At 42.6% G+C, this 26,671-nt stretch overlaps 1 protein-coding gene across 8 annotated transcripts in view; it reads left to right on the top strand.

Annotated features, from left to right (window-relative positions):
* LOC148817212 (protein MTSS 2-like) overlaps positions 1-26,671 on the top strand; it is a 65,231-nt gene that overhangs the window by 36,301 nt on the left and 2,259 nt on the right. For 2 of the 8 annotated variants that reach the window (XM_088938606.1, XM_088938612.1), the window contains 9 exons: positions 14,421-14,505; positions 16,634-16,725; positions 17,071-17,145; positions 20,673-20,830; positions 21,461-21,568; positions 22,381-22,478; positions 24,201-24,420; positions 25,012-25,131; positions 26,209-26,358. In XM_088938606.1, coding sequence (XP_088794732.1) covers positions 14,421-14,505; positions 16,634-16,725; positions 17,071-17,145; positions 20,673-20,830; positions 21,461-21,568; positions 22,381-22,478; positions 24,201-24,420; positions 25,012-25,131; positions 26,209-26,358 — 1,106 coding nt within the window. The remainder of the gene's footprint in view (positions 1-14,420; positions 14,506-16,633; positions 16,726-17,070; positions 17,146-20,672; positions 20,831-21,460; positions 21,569-22,380; positions 22,479-24,200; positions 24,421-25,011; positions 25,132-26,208; positions 26,359-26,671) is intronic. The other 6 variants (XM_088938609.1, XM_088938608.1, XM_088938607.1 and 3 more) reach the window with 6 other exon arrangements.

Below are 26,671 nucleotides of genomic sequence, written 5' to 3'. Positions count from 1 at the left end.
ACCATGATAGCGTGTGTCTGAGTCACGCTTGTTTGAGTGCGCATTTTAGCCTTGGCCCAGTTATTTTAGCTCTAATTGTTCACCCAGAAAGCTCGGCTCTGGGCTCTGCGTTGCCCTCAGGGCCTGTGTTAGGATTGAAAGTAGGACAATGGCTTGTCTGGCTTGGCAATCGATAACTTGGCGCAAAGCAGACTGGACTGTTATTGAAAAGCCTGGCACAGCCATCCCCGAATGTTCAGTCACTCACATAAAGCCTGACCTGAAAGTTTACAAAAACAGCGGGCACAAAGCTGTCTGGGACACAGGGTGAACCAAGACGTACTGCGTTTGTACAGGCTTCGAATGGGAACTAGACCAACACGTTGATCGTAAATGCAGATACCTACAGCACTCTGTGCTTGTTTTGCTGTTGCTCACAAGCAGCACAAGACATATTTGGGCTTGTTTTCAGGAAAAACATGCAGCAGTTCAAACAATGAGAAATGTAAAGCAATGTGTTTGTGGTCAAAGCCAAGGACAGAAATATGATGGAATCTGAGCTGCTAAGGTATGCTGTGATATTTGTTTCTTTAAGGGCACTGCATATCTGCCTGTGCTTCATGATTATAAAAAAACTCACATCCATCAATCAAGGTTTATTTATCAATGCACGAACAGTGCAGCATACAGCGATGTTGTCGGCAATGAAATGCTTTATCCTCGAGCTCATTAAGAGGGATAGAAGAGTAGAAGGACAGAAGTTTATAGGGATTAGGTTAAGATTAGGATACAATAAATTATACCATTGCAATTTAAAATACAGTTTACAGATTGTGTGAAAGTAACACGAGGAGATATGGTAAGATAAGAGGCATTTAGCACTGTTCATATATGTCCTGAGAGTACAAAGTGCCAGGAGGGTGCCGGCACCCTATCAGTTCAAGTTGGTTGCTGTTCGCCAGCAGCCGTTTGGATCATTGCCCGTGTCTGCTGTGGTTGGCTGTTTAGCAGTCTTATTTCCTGCGGGAGGAAGCTGTTTTGAAACTTGTTGGTCTTGGTCTGTATACTTCGGTATCATTTTCCAGTCTTGATTCCTGTTGGTCTTGGTCTGTATACTTCGGTATCGTATTCGGTCTCGATTCCTGTTGGTCTTGGTCTGTATACTTCGGTATTGTTTTCTGGTCTCGATTCCTGTTGGTCTTGGTCTGTATACTCCGGTATCTTTTTCTGGTCTCGATACCTGTTGGTCTTGGTCTGTATACTTCGGTATCGTATCCGGTCTCAATACCTGTTCGTCTTGGTCTGTATACTTCGGTATCGTTTTCCAGTCTCGATTCCTGTTGGTCTTGGTTTGTATACTTTGGTATCGTTTTCTGGTCTTGATACCTGTTGGTCTTGGTCTGTATACTTCGGTATCGTATCCGGTCTCAATACCTGTTGGTCTTGGTCTGTATACTTCGGTATTGTATCCGGTCTCGATACCTGTTGGTCTTGGTCTGTATATTTCGGTATCGTTTTCCAAAGCAAGTGGATGATCATGTGTGACATGAAGTGCGATGTCAAGTGCGTCAAGTTTCATATCCCCTTAATATCACTGTGAATTCTTAGTCTCTCAGTCTGTAGATTTCTTTATCCTGAATCAGGAGGCTTTTTTTACAAAGAAGACAAGTGTAAACCAGAGAGAGTTATAACAGAGCAAAATGTATCACCAGCACTGAAACAACTAAATGAGGGGGAATTACAGGTCAGAGGTGAGATAGGACAATTTCAGTTTGCTTTAGTCTATTTTTAAACATTTCATTTTATTGTCTAGCCCAATCCCTTTAGCAGTTTATTGACTCATTTACTAACTTTGTTTTAATAGCTTTAAATAAACATGTAATATATTTTTTTGTCACGATAGAAAAAAATAAGTATTGGAAGCAGAGAATCAAGCAGGAATCTTATGTTACTTCCAGAAAGGGTTTGTCCTTTGGTAATAGGTTGGGGATTCATATACAGGCATAAAACTGGATTAAGTCCATAATTTCAGGGATTCCCGAATCTTGTCTGAGGGGATTCATATATTCAGGGAGGGATGACGCAGTAAAACAGATTGTGGAGGCTGAAGGAACGCACTCCACATTCACAACTGTGGGCCAGTGATAAGGCACACTAACCTATACATATGCGCAAGAATTGCAATTCCAAGCCGGCACTAACCCTTACAAATCATCTGCCTCTATATCTGAATAATCCATTGCCGAGGGGTTCTGCCATCTAGAAACCAAACTAGTAAAACGCTGTCAGTATTAGCGTTTTCCCAACTCCAAAAGGTGCAATGTGGATAATTGGGGCCAGCATTCTTTAACTTTTTGTAATGTAATAGCTTTTTAATGGTATCCAAATGGCAATTACTAGCATTTTCTTAAGGGGAACACATGCTACTCATAGAAATAAACCCACATCTTTTCAATTTTGGTATGTCGTTTCTCAGCTTTTTTCACACATCAAAATTTGCCATCACTAAAGGTAATGTTTGTTTACCACAACCTTTATCACTGTGCAGTTGTTTGAAGTGGACAATCTAGCCATTGGATTTCATTGAAAGCAGGACTGGTGGGGAGTAATGAGGTGTTTGTGTTCTTTGTGAGTTTTGTGTATGGGAGCCTTTCATTCTGGAGGATGGGTTTTTTAGGCACCTCAGCAAGCAGAGGAAGCAGAGAGTGAGAACGCACAGCAAGGGCAAGAGGCCAGCGGACAAGGACTTCCAGGCTGTGGGAAGGCCCAGCACAGATACAGGAAGTGGCTCTGAGCAGATTCCTCAGGGAGCAGAGGAGCTGGACTCTTGGGGGGTGGGAGGTCATTGCATTTTTTCGGAGGAGGAACATCTGAACTTGCAGCAGTGTGTTTGTTTGCTGTAAGATCTGGTCTTGAGCAGACTCCCTGAATGCCTTACTGAGCAATTTCAGTCAAATGGCTGAGACTTTTCTCTCTTTTTTTTTTTACTTTTGAGGTTTACTTTCATATTTCTTTTTTTCCGTTGCAGTCCCCAATTCTTGGTTTTTATTTCAGCCTGGACACCCACACACAGGATATACGAACACCGTTGGAGATCATTAAAATAATTTGCTATTGGCATCTGCTTAATGAAGTGGCTAATTAAGTGGCTGTTACCCAACAAGACACTTTACAAAAGGGAATATTCTTCTTTGTGCAACATTTTGACTGAACATTTACCAGCACCCACTCATTGCAGATTGGGGAATGAAAGGAGGTTGGTTGAGGTGGTGCATGGTGCTCACATCTGATGCCCTGTTTGTTGCCTCTGAATCCCTCTGCAGATTCCATCTCTCGGGTTGCTATGGAGACGCTCTGGTAGGGAAGGCCATAAAGCTTGAAACACAGGGATGTGAGGGTTGCTTGTTTGAATGATTCAGTAAAAGAAAATGAGAGACAGGGTGAGGGAGAAGGATACTGGGAAATGGCAAGTGTGAAGGGGATATTAATGTGCTTAAACTTGGAACAAGGCTCCCTTTAAAATGGGCTTTCCTCCCTAGAGCATACTGAGTAAAAAAAAAAGAATCGGGTTTTTGTGACTTACGAGAGAACAAAACAGCCAAAGCAGTGGAAGCAAAGTGCGTTCCCAGTATAAAATATTCAGTGAGTCGGAGTGATTGGGTTTGTTTGGGAGCTCTGGGATGTGCACGTTGATGTCCGCCTCACTGCTCCCAGAGGGAATTTGGAATTCAGGGCAGATTCCTCACAAGCGCTTCCCCTTGGACTGTGACCCCTGAACTTGGCCCTTTTGTATTGTGTCCTTCACTCTGCAAAGCTACAGGAGGCTGAGCCTCCAGCTTACCTACAGCTGGCTGGAAGTTAAAGGGGAGCTGCAGCACTACATGTCGGGGTTAGAAAGAATCAGCATTGATGAGCACATTTCAAACTACAATGAATGTAAGATGTACACAGTAACTTGTAAAACCTTCAATTTACTTCACAAAATAGACTACATTTCCAGGTATAAGCAGCGCCATATTCTGCGATTCAGAATGAGGCAACAAATCCTCTGGTGTCATGATGCGGCCTTATTACATTGTGAACATGCAGGCTTGCGAATACATCTCTTTTAATCCAATAGAAATATTGCTCTTGACTTCCAAGACGGTTTTGGTGACAAATTCGTATTACTATTATATAGATTATATATTATCATATAGATAGATCATATTGGAAAATCTCAGTGGTGAAATATCTGCTATACAACCTGTACCTATTCGCTCGTACATCACATTACATTAATCATAACAGCGACTAGTGAGCAGGAATAAGACACTTCGCATTACAATTCGTAAGAACTCTCGCTCTCACCGGTGGCAAGACCAGGGTTTTGTAAAATTTTGCGATACCATCAATTATTTTATCTAGATTTAATAACCTGTCTGGGAAGATGAGACTGCATTTCCCCTTTAACCTCATTGAGAGCTGTTCCCTTGAAACGGTGGTCAAAGTCATTCTGTATACTATTAATACAGGCAACCATCTGTAAAGCAGAAAGCTTGAATTTTCCCTGCTCATTAAATTCTGTGCACCTTGTTGTGAGGTCTCATTTTTTTCTTTATAAAGGTCTGTACACTTACTGACACTGTTGAATCTTTGACCACTATCTTTCAGGCTGAGGTATAGCACTGACATTTTTTGCTGGGCTTGAAAGCAAATGCTGTGGATATCATACAGAAAGTTAATGTTGTTGGATATGGCAGCACACATATTTGTTTTCTCTGCATTCTTTGATCACAAGGGGTTCAGGATTTTTAATCCTTTTTGCAAGGGATTTACATTTCGATATGTTTATTTTGGTTTACTGATGACAGGCTATTAGTGTTCTGAAAATTGCTTGAATTGCTTAGATATTAGTGGTTTCAGTTGTACATCTTGTTGTTAAACATATGGAATGTAAGGCCCTAGAGCAGGAACCTCATAATGTCTCTTTCTAAGAGGAAATGAACAATAACCTTCATAGGAACAAGAAGCAGAAAACTGTTACAGTCTTGTGACAAAATGTTTTGAATTTTTAAATTTTAAATAAAAAAATAATGGTCTGGGCATTAAGCTGGGGATTGGTTAGTTTTTTGCTGTTTAGGGATATAAAATCAAATCCAGTTTTACTAACCAGCAGTCTAAATGTTAACTTTTATAATTTTGTCAGTGTGAAGGCACCAGTAAGCTTCCATAAACAATAGTATTGACTGATACTAATGACTTTTTTTTTTAATTTGGGACCACTCTTGTTTCTAACTCAGCTTTACTGTGGTAACCCACATTGTTTCCTCTGGGAGACTGTCAGACTACAGCTCTAACACCCCCCCAGAACCTGCCTCATCAATTATTTGACCTTGCTTGTGAAGTTCTGGCCAGCAGTTCTCAATTTCTCTCTTGAGGCACTTTATTACTATAACCAGTAGTATTTCTTTAATGTCTGGAATGGGAATTAAATTTTTTATTGTGTACCTACCCAGCTTGGAATATGGAAGTTGCTTAAGTTGCTTAACACACATGCCCCTCTAATACACCTGCTTGTCGGTGCTATTTGTTTTTTGAAATGTTGCGTGACAAGAGAGTTATGCTGAAAGTCGAGCACCCCCGGTTGACTAATATTCTCCCAGCTTTGGTGGAGCTCTGCCAGTTGTGCAGTGCTGCTCTGGGAATCTTTGTCACACTTAGCTAGTGATGTGACCCAGGCTCGAACCTGCAGCACCTGAGCCCTCAGTCAAAACTCTGTATGGGCACCTTTATTGCATCAGAATCCTCTGCTAGCTTAAACATTCTATTGTTGTGCTATTGTAGGCTTGCAATATTTGGGATTAGAAAGTGTCTGTTTGAATGAGTGCCAAAAGTACCTCTAACTCTCTCCTAATTGTCCACTTCTTTCTGAGGCACAGGACATGTGTGTGTGTGTCTCCATGGCTCTGAGAGGAAGTAGACTGTGTGTATTAGTCTGTTCATGGGTGCTGAATTACTGTGGGAATAACAAGCAGGGCTTCACAATAGGGGCTGCCACTCCACTATTCACTCCGAGCCCAACTGGAGACCTGCTCTCATCTCCTGAGCCCCCAAACGAAACCCCCTTCACTATCTACGCAAAAAAAATCAGACAAAATCAGACAAATGTCAAACTCCAGCAAGCTGTTGCCTTTAGAAAGAATGCGCAGTAATAACATGGAAAATACGTCAAGAATATTGCCGGCAACAGAGGTGCGCTCCTTTTGTTGACGCGACCCTCCGAGTCCTTTTCCAAAATGGAGCCTGGCAACGCAGATTCAGGAGAGCCTGGGGTCAGTGTTGTCACGGCAACCCGCTTGCCTGGGAATTTTGCAGAGTGCGGTTGATTTCTCCAACCAGTCTTGCGGCTTGTGGGAAGGGAGGGCTATGGCAGTACTGTGTCACTGATGGAGGAGAACAGGCCGGGGTGCAGTGGAAGAGCGATCTTGTTCAAAGCATGCTGCATTCTTCCAGTCCAGGCTTCCTGCCACTGCAGGCACACAGCCCCACCTAGCATTTGCGCAGCTCGCTGTGACTGCAGCCCAAAACAGTAGCTGCTGCCCTTTCTTTTATTAAACATTTGGAACAAGGAAAAACAATGGAGTCACCCATTTCCTTTGAGTGATATTTTCTTTTTAAAATAACTAAGGTACAAAACGCTGACACACCTTAGAACAGTGAACACCCAAGAGTACTCACAGACCCACCTGAATGTTTAGACAGACAGGGCCACCAATTTGTCAGTCTCTCTTGCTTCAGGAGGGGTGTTGTAAGTTTGCTGTCTTTGCTGAAGCTTGGAAAAATGGAGATGATCATCCTTAAATTTCTGCGACTGCGAAAGGGTTAAGAGACACCAGTAGCTCATGCTTTGCAGCTAATTCAACCCCAGAAACCCTCTAAGCCAATTTGTATATAGTGAGCTACACCCAACCCCAATCAAGAATACAGTTCTATAGAACAGTATCTCAGTATGTCAAAAGACTGCCCTACGGAAAGGAGCCTCACCAATTCAGTCCATTCAGTCTAGCTTGTTTTATTAATAGTAGCTAATTGATGTCATCCAACCATTTCTTTAAACAAGCTTGATATCAGATTAAAAAAGCATGACTGTCCCTTTCCCAGACTCCCACAACACTTAGCGTAAAAAAGTGTCTCCTCTTCTTAGTTTTAAATACACTTCCCTGTAGTTTCCACTATGTTCCTCTGCGTCACACTTTACAGTTGGTTGTGAAGAAGTCAACTGAGTTGACTTTGTAGGCTTCTTTGAGGATGTTGAATACTTGAATCAGGACACTTTGGTAAATAAGGCACTGAATCAGATACAAATACCAGTCATTCTTATGTGTTTCAAAAACATTTTAATTTGTTCTTTTTCTCTTTAAGGTCTGTCTTGGGTACAGGTTCAGATTGGTAAAAAACTCAGATGTATGAAGTGCCATGACTTCGTAGTAGTAGTAAATAAGAGAGCTGTGACTCAGGTGCTTTATATCATGTGATAAAAATAAGACCCAATTAATATCTGCCTGAAGCACTAGGTTAAAATTCAAAATAATAAAAAAAAATGTGATAAAAAATCTAATTAAATAATCTAGTGCTCAGGTGCTAGTGTTCAGATTTTAGTTTTTACAAACCTCACAGTACAGTAGGTACAGTCTGGACACACAAAGAAGGAAATCCATTGGTTTTTGCTGATTGCTGATCATGAGGGCTGCAGTAAACAGGCATTAAACCACCCAAGGGAGTTCTGTTAAATCTTCTTAACAGCCCCACAGAGAGCCCTCTCCCTTTACAGTAAGCAAGTTGTTCACTAGCACTCTATGGTTGCTATGTCCAATATTTGTCACTGGTGCCCCACTAATATGTTAGGGAGTACAAAACATATAACACACCAAAAAAAAATAATTCTCTATCATTCTTTTTCTGGGTCACTGATATTTGCATTGTGGTTTTGTCTTGTTTTGATTAATTGTACTCCAATTTTTGTGTTATGGCTCACACTTAAAAACAGTTAAGAACTGTCTTTGAAACAGAGGTTTGGCATAGTTTTTTGGCAGTTGTCTACCAGGTCTGATGCAAAATAGAGGAGTTTTAGGAGTGTTCAGCACAGAGATCAGTTTCTATATCACTAATGTGTGAAGTGCTAAAGACCACCAGCCCAGCTGCCCAAATAAGATTTGCTGAAACAGATTCCTGCTGTAGATTCAACAAAAGTAAAACTGAGTGTTTAGAGTTCTGGGAGCAAGCAGAAGTGTGGGCCTATAGTCAGAGCTTATAGTCAGAGGGCCTATAGTCTATAGCTTATAGTCAGAGCTGGGGCAGCTTAAAGCACATACAGTAACTCAAATCTGAAAGATGGGCAGTCTTGGTTTGTTATAGTTATAACATAAGAAAGTGTCCAACTGAAAGGAGGACTTTTGACCTGTCTAGCTCATTTGGTTCCTGTTTTCTAATTAATACATGGATCCCACGCAGCCATTTCTAGAAGGCAACTAGGATGTCTGTTTTAACATCACGGTTGGATAGCTTGTTCTGTATGTCCACTGCTCCTGTGCCCAGTTGCTTTTCCTTTAACTGATTCAAGAGCAATGTCTTTATAATGCAGTGACTTCTAGACAACATTCCTAATGAGGTCTTACTAATACACCTGTAGCATAATGCCCCTTGATTTAAAATGAAGGCAGTTTGAAACATGAACCAGCTGTTACGTTGCCATGTTCAGGACAGTGCCAGAATGCCAACTGGCTCTTTAAGGCACCAGGAGTTTCAGCCAGCTGGTTGACAGGTTTGCCCCAGAGTGCATTGTCCCTGGAAGAATGGCAGGTAGGAAACGGCGCTGTAAACACTGTGTTCTCAGGAAAGGCAGAGCAAGGGAGGCTGAATGGAGGGATATCCCATTGGGGAGTTCCTTTCCTCCATCACAGGGGCGGCAGGCGGTTTGGGCAGGGGGGAGGGGGTTTTAGGCTCGGCTTTTATAAATCACATTGTGTGTCAGCCTCCCATCTCACACTGTGGAGCAGAGGCAACCCTTCTGAAGATCAGTGGATTGTACACACAAATACACGTGTTGTGGCTGAACAATAAGAACGGATTCCAAAATGTCATCATGTCTGGGAAGTCTGATATTTTCGTTTATTAATAAAAATGATAAAACCTACATCAACCATATCACAGGATGTATGTTCAGATGAGAGTATAATTGCATGGGTTGTCTGATGGCTTTTGTATAAAGTGAGTTGTTATCAAATCTGTCAAATTGATTAATTAGACTAATTCTGTGCACATTTCCAGACTTGAAATACACACAGAATTAGTCTAATTAATCAATTCTTTCTGTACCCTCAATCATGAAAATCTATAAAATGGCATTACAATAGATTATTATCAACAAAGTAATTGAGTTGGAATGAAGAGGCAGGGCTTGAGAGCTCAGGTTTGAAAGCTGTCTCAAAAGGTTGGTAATAATCCTGAAGGGATCCAAATATTTCTGATTTTTATCTTTGCAGGGTTTTTTTTTGCATTAAAACAAACTTGAAAGGCACCCGAATGAGGTATTTTAAACTTAAGTTGGCAGCCGCTAGTAGTTCTGTAGGACTTTAACCCTTCATGCTTTAATCTCAACCTTCTGGCTTGCTTCTGTCTCTAATTTAAACCAAACAGCTTCTAATTAACAGCTAGGGAGACTCCAACTACAGCCCTCAATTACTGTCTACCCTCTAAACCACCACCCTGATCCTGGATGCATTTAATCTTTATGGTTTTCCCTGGTTTATGCCTTTTGCATGTCTGATTCCACCTAAACCCCACGGCCTCTGCTCTCCACCCTGCTGACAAAAGGCAGGGAGTCTGGGGGGGGGAGGGGATTTAGAAGAATGAATGAGAATAAATGTGTAGGATTATGCAGGCAAATGTGCAGATGTTGCAGAGTTCATACATGTGCCCTTCCTTGCAGTCGCAGTGCAACCCTGTTACTGACTCCATCCATCCATTAACTAATCGCTTCTTCCAAATCAGGGTTGGGGGGAGTCCCAGCAAGCAAAAGGCCCAAGGCAAGGTACACCCTGGATGGGACGCTAGTCCTTCACAGGGTAGTCACACACACACGCTCACACCAGGGCCATTTTTCTCAGAAGCCATCATACCAATATGGCTTAGAACTGTGGGAGGAAAACCAGAGCACCCGGAGGAAACTTGCATCAACAAGGGAGAAACATACAAGCTCCACACAGACAGCCCCCCAGGTCAGGTCTAGAATTGAATTTGGGGTCCCAGCACAGCAAAGCAGCAATGCCCTTGTTATTGACTCTTCCCTGTGAATTCTGACACATATCTGGTACAAAGTTGTCCTGTTCCTCCTTCAGAAGGTTTTTTAAGTGTGGTACAACAACCAATCTAGCATCTAGGTGGGATTCAAGAGACAGATTGTCTGGAGAGAATTTAGGACACTGCTGAGTGCGTTGTCCTAGGCTTTTTATTTTCTGGTACGTACATGGAACAAGATAATTCTGTTGAGTAGGCAGTGCAAAGCTATCTGGATGGCTGTAATAAAAGGATATAGCCCAGTTTGATTATGTCATGTACTTTTTTAAAGTGTAGAGCAAGGACAGCAAGCTAATGTGCAGTAATTGTTGTTTGTGATAAGTATTAATGGAGAAAGAGGCACTGAGCCATAGCAGGAGATCCATCTATTAAAAGGCTGTGCATTCTATTAGAGCTCATAAACAGCCCTATTATAATGGCTACTGAGTAGACCTCTAATTCCTGTTTGTGTGAATTATCACGTACCATCACATGCAACATTTGTAGCCAGATGGGTGTAATTCATTTTCCTAGATCTTCAATACATGCAGAGTCAATTTAAGGCTTTGTAAAAGTTATTCTGCCGCTTTTTTAAGTAAACAATTACTCCCCCCAAAATAAAAAATTAGCTGGTAAATGTGGGAATAAATGTTTAGAACATTTTTTGGTGGTGTGTTTTAAAAAAGGACTCAATTTCTGTCTTGGTTTAAATTTTGCTCCTCCGAGCCTGGCCAATAGCTACTCCTATTCAGTAACTAACCTAACCCTTATCAGCAGGAAGTAGGCCTACATGCCTTGAAGATGAAAAAGTCGGCCTAAGGCAATATTGCATTACCGGTTGCCCAAAAAAAAATCAAGCAGAATGTGTTGGGCAAGATTAAATGGTGGCTGTTTGGGGCTGGTTTCTTGAAAAGATTTAATATCCTAGTTTAGCTTTTTTTTTCTAGCTGTGTAGTTCTTAACAGCTGCGTGAAGCACGGTGTTAAATCTCAGAAACTGCACCCTTAGTGCTACTGTTCGTGTGTGTGTGTGAGTGCTTATAGCAGGCTAGGAATGCTGATGAGATTCTGCTTCCTGGCTTGTAAGCAGGGTGGTGTAAAAAAGAGAAGAGCTGAGCTGGCGAGTGAGTAACCCCAGCAGAGATCAGCTTCCTGCCAGCAGAAGCGCCCCAGGAAGATTAAAACTCTGCCTGGTGTTTTCATGTCTCACCTTCTTGAGTCTCTCGCGTGACTGTTATTACTGTACAGAAAGGGGGAAATTCAGTGCTTTATTCACTGCGGAGGTGAAGAAAGTAAGTTCATGTTTTAGGGCTCTTTCTTGCTGTTTGTGTCGGCTTCACGGATTGCAGTTGCAATTTGGTGACAGCCGAAATGCACGTGACATGGGAAATGTTAATGCAAAGGAAGATGAGGAATCATTCCTGTCTGTCAGTCAATATCTTCCTCGCTCTCTACACTTCCCTCTTGCTGCTTTTAAGTCCCTATTCCCAATAAGCAAGTGAAATCCCTGGGATGGTTCTGCTGAGTAAATGTCATGAGAAAATCAATATCCCCTTGTCTGTCTGAGGCATGCTGGGAGCTTAGCAAGGAGACTAAGGTAAACAAACCCTAGGACTGATAGATGACCAGCAAATAGTGTTTCTTATTATTAATTCTTTTGAGTCTGTTTTTTGCTGGCTATTTAACAAGAGAACTGCACAGAAATAGGCATAATCGTACAACATACAGTAGCTCCTCATCTTAAAAAAGGCGATCACTATGTTGGATGTGTGTTGAAGATCCCAATGTCCAGTTTCATTATATTTTATACATATATCACAATCTAAAATGTCAATTGAGGAAGAACACTGTGTAAACAGTAATATGCACAAATGTATATACAAATCAACTTTGGTGCCTATACAAAAGGCAGTCAAACGTTATTCTCATGATGTAGTTCAGTTTAGTCCTTCTTTTAAAGTTAAAATTGTTCAGGAGCACCTCGTTGTTTTAACAGATTTATGGTGTGCTGCATATACTAAAATAATGTGAAAATGATATAATGTTAATTTTATTTTATGATGAGAGATGTGAGCTTCATACAAAGAAGTGAGTCCTTGAAACTAATTGCATAGATGAGCAATGCTTTATCGATTGCAAAACACAAGGCCTAATATAAAATACGTTTGGGTGCAGTCAGCAATGATAGGAAAATATTGTGCTGCAAATTTATACTTACAGATGTATTTATGGCATAAAAGCTGCAGGTGGTCTCACCTCTCTACAGAGCAATGCTGTTTCTTAGTTTATTGCTGTTCTAAGTTGTGCATCATCTCTGAGAGGCTGTCTGCTTGATGTTGTTTCTCCTGGGAAATTTAATGAATTGCTGCTTTTGGCAGACGAGGCAGGTGTTAATAATGGATAGAGTTTACTCTGGTACAGAGCAAGTGTTACTAGAGCTGTGTGGTTAAAGCTGCCTGTGAAGCCAGGAGAAGCTGGGGGAAGCAGAGCTGGGGTGAGTTAATACTTCTCTCTGTGAGAAGCACTTTGCCTCTGCTGTGTGTATTGTGTGAGAACCTGGTGGGAGATGAGGGCCGGGCTGGTTGGGGTGTTATTATCTTGGAAAACATTGTCTTTTCTCACTTGGATCCTGTTCAGTTTAGTTTTATCCTCATGCGAGTTTAAGGTGGGGGGGATCCTGCCCATTAACAATTGCTGCATAAGGCTGATGGGATTTAGGAAGCTGCCTCTTGACACAAACAAGGGGCTCTAGAGATCAGAAAGTGCTTGTTGTGCTGGTGTAGATGAACTATTGAACTGTTGCATCATACTACCCTGATGTACCTCGCACCTTTGTCTTCTGTGTATGATTTTGATGCCTTTTCTTTTAAATTCTGCCTGGATCTAAACACAACGCATTGTGAAGGCGTTTTCAGGGAGTTATGTTTCTCATTCCAGCTACTGGTGAAAACAGGTAAACGCTTGATGGAAACAAACGTACCTCAGCCTACTGTATATACAGAAGCACTTTGTGATATGCAGATTGTACATGACACTCATCAAAAGCACACCGGCAATTGGGATAATACTGCACACAGAAGGATTTTGTTCTGCTCTCTGTACTTATATTATCCACTTTCAGTTTATTGGCTTGCTATCATTCGACCCACACAATCCTTCACTAATAGGTAAAAGTTGTTCATGGTGTTACTTTTATTTCCAGTCAGGGTGTGGTAGGGTGCTGTAATATCATTCCCACTTGTCTACAGTAGCTCAGGTCTGCTCTCTGTACTTCCAAGAATGGGGTTATGTCTGGCCAGTAATCCTGGCAAAGGCTGTGTATAATCTCTCACTTCATGGGGTCACTGGCCCTTGCTAAGGAAGTAGGCTACTCCTGTTTGAGCCTCGCAGCTGTCAGACCTCTTAAAGGCCTCTCAAAGGGAGTGGCACAGAGACAGACAAGGTGACAACACTGTGCATCTTTAACATAACGGATTAACCCTGAATACCTTGTCTTGTTCTATAAATCCCATTTGATCCTAGAATCCAGTTTAACAGCCTTTGGTCAGCTTTGAGATGAGATGCAATGTCATGCAGGCTACTTGAGATCTATTACTAGTTTCAGTCACCAAAATGGGCACAATCTGAATATAATTACCTATACATATGTAATTTAGCAAATTACCCTTCAGTCAAAATGTGGCCTCCATGTCTGTCAGCCTCTATATCTGCAGTCGGTATCACCTCCTGGCATATCCTGGTTTAGTGCGCTCAGATTCATACTCATTTTGTCACTGGTGTGTGAGATTGAAAGGGGTAGCTGGTGAAATTAAAATAGGGTGCAGTCCAATGAGATCCACGTTTATGGCCTTCATATAAAACTTTAACCAAAGAAGTCCAATGAGCTCAAATCCACATTTCATAATGATAACTTAGAGAACAGCTGGGCATTTGCTACAGCAATGAGAGTGACGTAAGTTGCTCAGGGGTACAACCGCAGTGTCCCACATGGGATTTGAACCTGTAAATCTCTAGTCCAGAGTTTGGAGCCCCTAACCACTACCCCCTCCTGAACGCAAGGCTGCTTACTTTGAACTGTACTTTACCTCCCTTGAGCCTGACAATGTTCTTGTTTGCTTTGCCCAGGTGCCACCAGGGATATTGGCTCAGCGCTGACCCGGATGTGCATGCGCCACCGCAGCATTGAGGCCAAACTGCGCCACTTCACCAAGTAAGAGTCTTCCCATCGCAGACACGACCCCTGTCGCGGCCCTCTCCGGATATTTCCAGTGGTTCTGAAAAGAAGCTGTGGATTGTCATCCATCTGCTCTGTTGCTGATCGATGTTATTTAGAAAAGAGCTCTGTACCATCCTGGTTTTCATAGGTCTCTGCAGTTGGTCAGTTTAAGGTTTTTTGTGCCCTTGCAAATCGAACCTTTTAAGACAGAGGAAAGGACGATGAGCGAAGATACCCCCCTGGGAAATACTCCTCCCAAGACAATAAAACAACTTCTTGAAGCTGTTTCCTTCAAATATTATTATTTGCTTCATATTTGTAAGAGAAGAGATTAAGGTTTTAAATCTTGAAATAATAACCAAGAGCAATTTCATTCAGATACTTTTTTTTAACATTTAAATATATTTCTCCCTTTTTAGTTACAAGCTGACGTGACTCTTAATGACATGGGCGATGTGAGCCTTCTTGTCCTTTTTCTAAATTAAGCACTCATTCTGACATTACTTTTCACTCTCCCTGTTTACATTAGGGAGCATTTTAATGAGGATAAACTGCATTTACATTTCATTGGCAAAGGAAAATACACTGTTAAAGAATAACCGAGCTAAGATCATAGATGTAATGAGAGGGAAGTGAGTGTGGGATTACATACTGTATGTGCCAAAAATAAAATAAATCTTAGGGAGTTTTGGAATAAACTTATCATCAACAATATTATATTTTAGAGCGTTACACTGGGACTGCAATTATGGAGAAAACAAATCTGTATTCGTTTTCGCAGGCAACCAAAATTATTCTAATGCATAGGTTTTTCCGTTATACTTTTTTAAACCAGATCACATTGCTTTTAATTCCTCTATGAATTTCCTTGGTACTGAATGAGCAGTTTCTACGCCCCGTTTTGGTCAGAAATAAATAACACTACTGGAGACTGAGACAAAGAATGTGTATAATGAAGAAGTTCATAATTAATCTTAAACTTTCATTTTTGACCAAAGTCAGAAAGTATTTTTATCTTACCTTAAATTGCTGAGGTGATTAAATAATGTTTCTTGGTAGTTCAGAGGCATGTGAGTGTGCACATTGGTGAGAGTCGTTGGTATGATATAAACAAACTCTATTATCCTATTATAATCACTGAAATGCTTCCGTTCTTTACCACTGTGTTTTGATGCTTCTGTTGATTAAGGAGAAGGCCGTGATGCTGGGAATGAAACAGGACTTTGGAGATCTTTTATGGAGATAGAAATATTCTCCTATCTTCAATTGTCTTCACAAAATAGATGATGAGACAAGGGTCTGACAGCACCAATTGACCTCAGCACTTTTTCGTATTTTAGAGTGTCCTGAGCCCAAACCAGCTTGCTATGGTCTGTCCCAGACTCATTTTTTCATTTTGAACTACTGTACTTGTCAAGGGAGTGAGCTTGAGTACTAACCCCTTCAAGATGCTGATATTTCACCTCTCACCTAAGATAAGGTGCAGCAGTCTCTGTATTTAGTGAAACAAACCCATTTGCATCCCAAACAGGTTATCCTTTCTGAAAGTAGCTGTACCAAAGCATTTTTACCTCTGAGAAGGGATTTGTCACCGATGCAGGAAGCGCTGCTGTGTAACCTGTGTTTTCATAAGACTCCAGGACATGGGGAGTGTATGCAGGGCTTCCAGGCATTGTCAAAACAGGAAGGATTTAAACTGCTCTTATGCGCATGCAGCTGTGATTCAGTGCTGCTTATTCACACATTCACCTTGCAAAGCTTGTGATGTAATTGAGCCCCAGTGCTCATGATGTAATCTCTAGTTATGTATGTAGGTATCTAATCTTATTCTGCTCATTAATCCCTCCATCATTGAACTATTCAACTCTCTTTCCAGTCGTCTTAACTTCAGATGAGATTGCCAGGTTGAGAAAATCGAATAGTCACATGCCTTGAATTAGTTTTAATAATGGGGGATTATGTTTATCATGTGCTGGCCTGTGCCACCTGCTTTACTATTTAAATTGTCCAGTCCATGTCTTCTTCTTCCTGAAGCCTTCTTACTTTCTAGAAAATTGGGAAGTGTTCCTCAATCCCTCCCTGAGCACAGTGGTAAAGCTGGGATCTTTTTCCCTGTTTCCAGTGCACTGATGGAGAGCCTCATTACGCCCCTCCAGGACCGCATAGAGGACTGGAAGAAGACTGCCAACCAGCTGGACAAGGACCATGCCAAAGGTGTCTGCTCCACTGCATGACTCCATGTCCTTCCGTGGTGAAAGTACTGTACAGTAATAGCATCATTCTGGGTTTTTTTTTTGGTAATCTGTACTACACTGCAAATTTTTGAACTACTGCATATGAACAATTTTGAGAATGCAGTGTTCTCAGGTTTTGAATATCCTTGCTATATGTTTCAGATTTTGTATCCAAGGTTAAGAAGGGCCGATTTTTCACTTGCATTTGTGCTCAAGGGAGAGAAAAAGCTGGAAATATACAACATCCTAAAATGAGGAGACAATGTATGTTTGGATTCATGAAAAGTGTGTGTTTGATCCTGACGATTTGGCATTTCTTCACCAGAGTACAAACGAGCTCGTCATGAGATTAAGAAGAAGTCCTCAGACACTCTGAAGCTCCAGAAGAAAGCGAGGAAAGGTAGGTGCTGTTTTCCTAGTAGAGTCTGCTGATCCATACTGCCCCTTCTGGCATTGAGCATTAAACAAGCAGGAAGGTGTGTTGCCAAGCAACTTCCTTTACTACGGCTTTCAAAGCAGTTGCAAAGCATAACAGTTTTTTAACCCTTAAGACATGAGACATAATTAATAAAGTTAGATTTCATACATGCAAATGTTCATCTGCCAGTTTAACCTAAGTGAATCACAGTGATGTGATGCACAAATATGCAGCAGGAGCTGTAGAGATGCCAATTAACCTGAGCCTTCTTTGGAAGGAAGTCAAAGTATTCAGAAAAATCCCCCTAGGGCACAGAGAGAGCTTGCATACTTCACACAGAAGGTGCCAGAGGCCAGAATTAAACCCAGAACTCACGTGCTCTAAAATAGCCATGCTAACTGGCACATTCATCTGACACCACCCCATACACATTATGATTACATTCTTTCAAGAGTAATGTTATGTTCATCATTCTATGAAAGAGATGCTAGGTGTATATATCAGTTCTACACTCTTAATATACACATTACCAGTCTCTAGCCTTTCTTTCCAGAAAAGCTCATATTGAATTGATGATGAAAGCCTACAGTATTTTCTTGTTAAGTTGTTACAGCTGTGAAGGAATGTGGTGAGGATTGCAATTTACAAATGCAGCAGTAGTCAGCGGAATGTTTCAAGATATAATTATCATGTATTTCTTAAAATACACAAAATGTGGAACTTGTAAAGAGACTTTCTCCGAACAAAGCATTTATTCTCTTTCATTTGCTGATGAAAAATAATTTTAAAAAACAAGATCTGAATGCATTATATGCATTATAGGCTCTGCTTGTAGTCACATATTCAAAATTATTTTGATGTATGTATGTTTAGAAGCTGATTTAAAAGACCGGGTTGCTTTCCTTATAAATTTTCAGGTTTGTTTTTCTTTTTTCTAAAATACTGTGGAGCGGGATCCCTCTTGTTAATAGGATGACAGATCTGATATGTCTTTCTGTAATGTTTGAGGATGATAACTTTGCTTGCTTTGTCAGCATATACAAGGAGCCCTGTCACTGTCAATTTCTCTGAATAGGCTTGTTGTCTGTTTTGGCACAGACGCTCTGGAATAACACTCCAGTCACAAAGGAGGGAAAGAATGACAAAAAGTGTGGTTTTTTTATGCAACATTTCCCTCTGCTGGTCCAACTTTGAACTGCACTGTTCTCTTGGTGAGACTGAACGTCAGCTGAAACTATACAGTACATCACGGTTTCATTCTTAAACTGCTTTTAGCTTCAATAGGAGAATTCTGGCTACCCTTTCAGTCTCTAAAATAAAAATACAGTAGCTGCCAATTGTAAACCTGCCCAAAGAAAATAATTCCGCAAAACAAAGGATGAAATTGTATGACGTTTCAGAAATATGAAAAAATGCGCTCGCAGTATTCAGCCCCAAAATCCATTTATTTTGCTTTGTTCGCAAAAATTCTTTTGCAAAAGTGAGTTTAACTGTAGTCTTTGTTACAATGGTTAAAGACTAAAAGCATTCTTAAATGATTTTTTCCAGTACAGTTTCTTCTACTAAAGCACACTAAATACAGAAATACAAGGGCTTTACCGATGTATGTGAAGGTTTTGCCTGCAGTTTGCCTTGCCTCATATTAATTGATGGGAAATGATATGATGCCAGTAAACCCTTTGCTTTTTCTGGTTAGTGGGGCCATTGGCACCTCAAGACTGTGCTGCAGTGAAAGCATCGCCCATCTGATTTTTTTCCCTTTGATTTTCACTAACGTTCCTGAAGCACGTTGGGCACAATGTGACAATGCAATGGCTTCCTTCCACTAACCTTAACACTGAGCTCCTGTCTCTGCTGTTTTCTCCCTCCCTGACCCCTGAACCCTCGCTCTCCTCCCATACACTCTATTTCTCTCTCTCTTCCTCTGCTTCTCTGTTCTTCTTCTCTTTCTGCATATCCCCTCTCTCTAGAACTCTTGGGTGAGTATGTACAGTAGTTCTCTCCTGCTCTGGTTTGTTTTTGCTTTTTCTCATTCATTCTTTTTTTTTTTGTTTGCTTCACTGTGCATTTGGTTAGTGCAGATTGCCAGACATCCACTGTGATCCTTTGTAAGTGACACTCCAGCTGTAGTCTTCTAACAAACAGGTCATGCAGATAGGCTGAGGTCTAACCAGCCAAATACAGCAATAGAAGAGAGCCATGTGAGATATACTGCAGGCCTGGAGGTTCACTGACAAACCACGAATAATAACTCCTGGTTTTTATCAAAAGTGGGCTGTCTGTGTTCTTTGAGAGCATTAGATTGTAGTTTTAAGCTGCATGACTCTCTTCTGCATTGTTACAGTCTTTTGTCCTGTTATTCGCTCTTTGAATATGTATTGTGTGCTGTTCATTTGCAGAAGAGCCCCAGTAGGCAACTGCTTACACCCTGACAACACAACAGAGAGCCCCTGCAGTCCATTTCACTGCAGGCTTTGTGGCAACCAGCTTTGCATTTAAATTCTTTAATTGGACCTATTAATGTAGTGTTGGATGTTAAAGGAAGGAGCTGTTTAGCTATCACAGCAAGTCAGGGGCTTTGACAGAGCAAAACTGGATTTCCCACAAAAATGCTACTCCAGTTGCTGATTGGACTGTAATGATTTCCATCATTTTTTTTGGACACACAAGTACTCCCTGTAGGCAAGCACACATTTCTGCAGAATTTACAACCCAATTGAAAATGTGGGCATTATTCAAGTTCTTAAAGTGCAGTGGCTGGGGTTGTGCCCGTGAATCAGCCGTGATGAGACAAGAATGCTGTGTCATGGTGATGGGGAGTCCGGACCCGACTGACGATTGGCACTACGTAACATCTTGAAATTTCACATTAGAATCCCGAACTGAGCATTACTAACTTCCAAGAAATCAAGCTCAAAAGAGACACAGAAGCCAAATTCTATTTGGAAGGAACGTAAAGGTCGCGTTTAACTTTGTAAGATATGTGACGCTCTTGTGCTGAGAAGAGCCGTGGGCTCTGTGTGCAGGGGTGTGTGTGTTTGAAGCTTGCAAACCCATTTCCTGTCTGGAACCCGCTGGCTGTCCTGCAGCGTCGTGTTGTCTCTTGTGCTCCCGCATGGCAGCAGACATCGCCCTGCCAGTCGATTGCTTGTGCGGCTGGAATGACTTCCTTTTTTTCCCCATCACCCTCTTCTCGTTACCTTAGTAACCTCTCACAGTACATCTGCGCCTTTTCTAACATTCTGTCATTGTTGATATTCAATTTCCCTTCGCGTTTTAATTTTTGAATCATTTTTGATTTCTCTGTGTCCGCGGCGATTCGTCAGTGGTTGGGGGTTTTTCCTTCCAGGCACAGACATCCCACTGGGTCCTAATCGCCTCTCTTTCTCTTCCTCTTTCTCTTGCGTTCTTTTCCTGTTGGCTTCTCTCTGCTCCTCGTTGTTTCATCCTGCTGTTCGCCATCCATCCTCTCCCTCCCCTCCCCTTCCACCCGACGGCCCTTTCCGCAGGGAGGGGCGACCTGCAGCCGCAGCTGGACAGCGCCCTGCAGGATGTGAATGACATGTACCTGCTGATGGAGGAGACGGAGAAGCAGGCGGTGCGCAGGGCCCTGGTGGAGGAGAGGGGGCGCTTCTGCACCTTCATCAGCCTCCTGCAGCCCGTGGTGGTGAGACAGAACGAGTGCCGTGGGGGGTTGTGGGTAGGGGCGACTGAGCGACAGGGCCCTGCAGGGCACGGGACCTCCAGGGACTTGGAAAACTGGAACAGCGGGGAAGTTAGAGGTGGTTTTGGGGCTGGCAGGAGGCTGAGAGAGGAGGCGGAGGGGGAGCAGGACAGAGCCCAGGAACTAGAGGGATGAGCAGGACTGGTCAGACCTGGACATGACTCCGTTGAGAGAGAGAAGATCCTTCAATAACAGCAGTGATTTGCATTTCAAAATAAAGTATTACATAAATAATTAAATATTCTAATATTTAGAAATATTCTGTCTAAAATGATCACCTTTAGGAAATTGCTTTAATGTTAGCCAGAAGTGAATATACTATAAGAGAGAGCATGGCAGACTACATTGGTGTCCTAAATGTGCTGTCTTTCTTTGATCTTTGACAGGCTCACTGTGTGTGTCAGCGGGGGGGTGGGGTGGGGGGAAGGGGCATGCATTATTGTCAAAGCGGAAAATGTCTCTTCAAAGACAGGAATATGGACATGTTTGTATTCCTGGAGGATGCAGTGTTATGCTGGACTGATTCCCCTCCTTGTCCCTGCTTTTCTGTTCTGTTTCCCTGTTTGCTCTAAGAATGGAGAAATTGCCATGCTGGGAGAGATCACTCACTTGCAGGCCATTATTGATGACCTCACTGTGCTGACTTCTGACCCCCACAAACTGCCCCCAGCCAGTGAGCAGGTACTTCATAGACCCTCACACTCTCCCACACTCGGCTGCTCAGAATGACATCTCTTTAGAAGCAGAGAGGTGGACCAGATAGAAGAGTATATAATTAGGAACATAATGTGGTATGAAATGACATACTGTACAGTACACAGCCTCAAGATAGAAGACTTGAAGAGCTGAAGATGTAGACAACACAGCAACAAGCACTCAGTTGAGAAAACACAAACACAACAGTACTGTATGTGTTAGCCTGACATTGTGTGTCCTATCCAACATAAAGTAGATCAGCAACAAGTAAAGGTTAATTCCATACTGAAAAGAGAAGAAAAGAAACACAATGTGGAGCCTTCTTCAGGTGAACTACCCTACTTGAACTACTATAAAGTAAATCAGGAGTCTATCCCATTTCCTGGCAAGCCCCAAATCAGATACTCTTAAAGATCTCCCTAAATCACCTGTTATTTAAAGATCATGAACACTTGTTTCAGCAGTGGATCAATTAAGCAAGTAATGTTTAAATGAAGGGAAGAGTGTTCTCTGAAGAATGAAGGATGATTTCTCACTTAACTAAATACACCTCCTGTCTAATCCATCATAATTAAATTGTTCCAGGCCTTCAGAAATTAATAATTTAAAGGCTATGCATGAAACCTGCTGGACTGGGACTCTCCTGGATCAGGGTTAGAGACCCCTGATGTAAGTAGTATTACAGAGGAGTGTGGCTTATACCACTTATAGAAAAGTACTCAACTGGAGACAGTGGTTTTGAAAAAGGCAAGGAGCTCTACACCCGGGTGCGAGTGTGTGCGTCTGATCTGTTTCAGGTGATCAAGGACCTGAAGGGCTCAGACTACAGCTGGTCCTACCAGACGCCCCCCTCTTCCCCCAGCAGCTCTGGCTCCCGGAAATCCAGCATGTGCAGGTAAGGAGAGAGGGAGGGAGGAGACGGAAGAGCCACAGAGGCGCGAGAAGGAGTGATGAGTGTGTGCGTGTGTTTGGGTGGGTGGGGGTCAGAGAAGGGTGGAGGCAAAGCACTGAACTCATGCTTTTCAGCGTTATTTTTAAGCAGCGTTTCCCGGTCCTTGTCCTGTTCCTGATGTCTTTCATGCTACTGTGTTGTTAGTGGTGCTGTGCCACTAATGTGTGTCAACGTTACCCTGACCAAGAAAAGATTTGTGATCTCTCTTTGTTTAAACGGCTGTACATAAGACGTGTGTCTTACTGTCTGAATGCCCACCTGTCTGCCAATCAATGTGTTCTGAAAAACAATACTATTTGACAGTGCAGCAATTTAAGTGATGCCTGCTGCCAGTCTCTATGTGATTGTAAATTCCTGCATTGAAGTTCAACTCCCTTAAAATAGCAGGCCCCTCTACAATGAGTGGCATCCCCATACTAAGCTCAAAATGCATCATGAGCACAAACCTAATTCCAGATGGCAGCGTGATAAATTCTACAGTAGTTCCTACACATTTAATGTAAGCTTGACAGGGATCCTTAAGTCATCACCATGGCTCAGAGACAAACCTTCAGAAGACTAGATAATGTGTGCACTTTGGTGAAGGTAAATGACTCTGAAAAATGTCTCTAACCAAACTTTGGAGCTGTTACTATTGTAGGTCTTTTTCCATAAGTTATGAAACTTTGAACAGCCAAATGCATGATGTAAATTATAAGGTTCCATTTTGACCAGTGCAGTTTTGTCCTAATTCAGTTAGATATTAAAAGTGAAGTGAGTGAAATAAAAAGTATTCTGGGTTTCCTCCTACTGTAAGTTTCTCTAAGGCTGGTGAGTACTAAGACCAGCTCGCTGCTCTGTTTACCTTGTCATATAACCAAGCAATCTGTGTACAATGGCAGAATGTGCATGTAACATGGCTGTCTCTCAGCCTTTTTTGCCACTGTGCCACAGCATGCAGCATGCCCTTGGGGCTGTGTGTGTGCCAGCTGCTCCAGGAGGGTGGCGTGACTCACTCACACCCGTCTCCTTACCTGCAGCTGTGTCTGCTCCTGCCTGCCGGTCTCTTGTTCTCACATTCTCTCAACTTGTCTTTTCCATGTTTCCTGCCCTACCCCTTATCTGTCACCTGGAACAAAATCTCACCTCTTCCTCCTACATGCTGCTCCGTTCCCCACCCTCCCCTCCTGCTCTCCTGACCCCTGTCCTCCACCTGTTTCTCCATTTTATTATGGCTTGTCGGTCTCTCCATCACCTCGTTCTTTCCTGTGCCCCACTGATCTCTTCCCCCTCCTCCATCTCTCTGTAAATGCCTCTCTTTTTTTGTTTTCCTCCTTATTTTCCTCACTTCACTTCTTCTTCCCCTTTTTTCTTTTCTTTTGTGTCTGCTCTCTTCCCCTCCTCTTTTCTTGGGTACACACACTATCCGTATTCCCCACGATTCTCTGTACAATTCCCTCTGTGCACCTCCTGTGGCCCCGCCCCTCTCTCCCCTGATCCTGCTGTCCATTCCCACTTCCGTCCTTAATTTCCGCGCCCCCTTTGCCTCACCCCTTCTTTATCCTGTCTGCTCACCCCACCGCTGCCACCACGCTGTTTCCACCCTGTTCCCCCGTGACACTTCCTCCACGCTCCCTTGCACTTCCTGTCTCATGCGCCCCTGCCCCACCCCCTTCCCCCCTCCAGCAGTGTAAACAGTGCCCACAGTAGCGCCTCCCGCTCCTCCAGCGGCTCTCAGACTCACTCACCCAGTTCGTCCTATCGCTACCGCAGCCTGGCTCAGCCCCCGCCCGGGGGGGCCCAGAGGCTCAGCAGCGTCTCGTCCCACGACTCAGGCTTCATCTCCCAGGACGCTGCTGTCTACTCCAAGCCCCCCTCGCCCATGCCCTCTGACATCACCAGCCAGGTAGGTGCCCCCTCTGCACAGAGCACGGTGACAGGTACTGAAGAAAACAGTGATCTCATGCAAGTGTCTACATTTCCATTCTCTTTCGATGTAGTTCATCGTGTAAGATTCCTGTCTGTGGCTCTATAAGCTTCACATACTGTATGTTTGAATATTTCTAGTTCAAGGAGGCAGTACTTTTTTCTTATTACTATATTAGGGATATAGGGATATAGTATACTATACTAGAATCTATACTGGGGACCTCTAACTCTAACTAACTCCTTAACTAGGGTTTTGTGCTACTCCCTTTTTTATCTAATTTAACTTCTTTCTCAATCACACTGATGGACACTAATGGTTTTAGCAGACTTATAAAACTTGAGGCATTGTCATCCTCAAGGACTGGCACTGAGTACATCTGGTTTATGAGGTACGTTCACTGGTGCCCAGATGGTTGCTGCAATTAACACAAACTATTTTTGTATTTTATTCGAATAAAAGTGCCAGGTGTTGCTGTATTTATAGGGCAGTGATAGGTTGTGTTATTCTTAAGCCCGTGCTGCAGAGTGGTGTGCAGTCCCCCTAACTCTCTGCCTTTCTGCTGTGCAGAAGTCATCGAGTTCAGCTTCCTCAGAGGCGTCGGAGACCTGCCAGTCTGTCAGCGAATGCAGCTCCCCCACCTCGGTTAGTTCAACATCTACCGCCGGGGCCTGGTCAGGGGGAGAAAAGGTGATTCTTCATCCCACGCTCGCTCATTCCCCTCAGCCCCTTGGCTCCTCCCTCGTGTGGTAACTCAGAGCGCCTCCTGCCTGCCAGTGTGGCCTTGGCCTCTGGCTTTGTCCAGAGCACCTGCACTCTCACACCCACGGACTCAGTCTCACTGCCCCTGTCTCAGAGCAGGGCTCTGCTCACACGCTCACACTCTCTCACCTTGCTTGCCGTTTCTGGGAGGGGGGAAGAGACGTATCGTAGTTCACAACCATGGTCATGTGCGTTGAACACTGCTACTGTAAGTGTGAAAGTGGATGAAAAAAATCCTAAAATTGCAAAGTATTACCAAATGAAGAAAAAGAGAATTTAATATGGCTTTTTTAAGCACATACAATATGTGATAGGTTTACGGAGCCTATTTTGAAACTCAGAAGACCAAATGCGACAAACGGGCTGTGTGGACTCATTCTGCAGATGTAAAATTGAAATGGGGGGACAGAATAAGCAGGGCACACCCTCAGATCTTGCTATTCAGAAAACCTTGCACCATCGCAAGTCTGTTTTTTCAACAGAGGTGTGATATTGTAAACACAAACTAGACTTGCAAAACTTGCAGTCTACCATTAGATCACAAACCTATAGCGGGGCCCCTAGTATCTGATCACAAATTAATAGAGAAATACTGCATGTTGAAGTATAAGAATAGTAAGTGTGGTGTCTTTCCTCTATAAATCTGTAGTACATAAAATTGCAACTGAATAGTTTCTGTTGAAATGATAAATACAGTGATGGTATTTTGAAAAAAAAATCCTTTTTCACTCTTCTTACTCTGCTTTTTAAACTGAATCGACTGTGTTCCAGCAGAGAGGCAAACCTGGTGATCGTGAGGAATGATGGTTGTGGTGCAGTAAACTGGGTGTTATTCATCCCTGCTCTGTATGCCTCTCATTCATAGTTACCTCCCACACTGTCCTGTGGACCACGGTCATATATGTTTCTGTGTCCAGTGGTTTCTCATGGAGGCCCCCTGGATCCCAGTGTCATGGCTGCCCTAGATCATGCCTGCTCTGATTATGTTGTCTTTCCGTTCTGCAGTTTGGCTCGTCCTTCGCTACCTTCCGCCCTGCTATCTCTCACACTGGCTCCATCAGGCCTTTTTCTGTCATTCTTCCTGCGTCCCCACCCTATAACTGCCCCCCTGGATCCAACACTTACTCTCCCACATCAAAGGTTCCTTGCTGGAAGGTTTGTTTTCATTTGCACTTTTTTTTCTGAGTTTCTTCTTTTTCTCTGTTTTGATGTTTGCTTGTTTTGCCTCTTCAGTTAATGCTTTGGTTTAATTTGCTCACCTTCTGCTTAAACTCACTCATTAATTCATTACTTTGCTCCCTAACTTGTGTTCCTGTTTTGTCGTGATATGGTCAGCTCAACCCAGTTTCGACCACTTTCTGAAATCTCTCAGGAGATATATGTAATGGCATAAGATATAATTTGAAGTATTATTTTTCAACTGAGTTTTTGTTTTGTTGAAAAGAACACGTGGGACAAGAGTTGAGTC

This window comes from Atractosteus spatula, chromosome 21 (genome assembly GCF_055471065.1).
Source record: "Atractosteus spatula isolate fAtrSpa1 chromosome 21, fAtrSpa1.hap1, whole genome shotgun sequence".
NCBI lineage: Eukaryota > Metazoa > Chordata > Actinopteri > Semionotiformes > Lepisosteidae > Atractosteus > Atractosteus spatula.
This window is presented reverse-complemented; position numbering and strand designations above follow the sequence as displayed.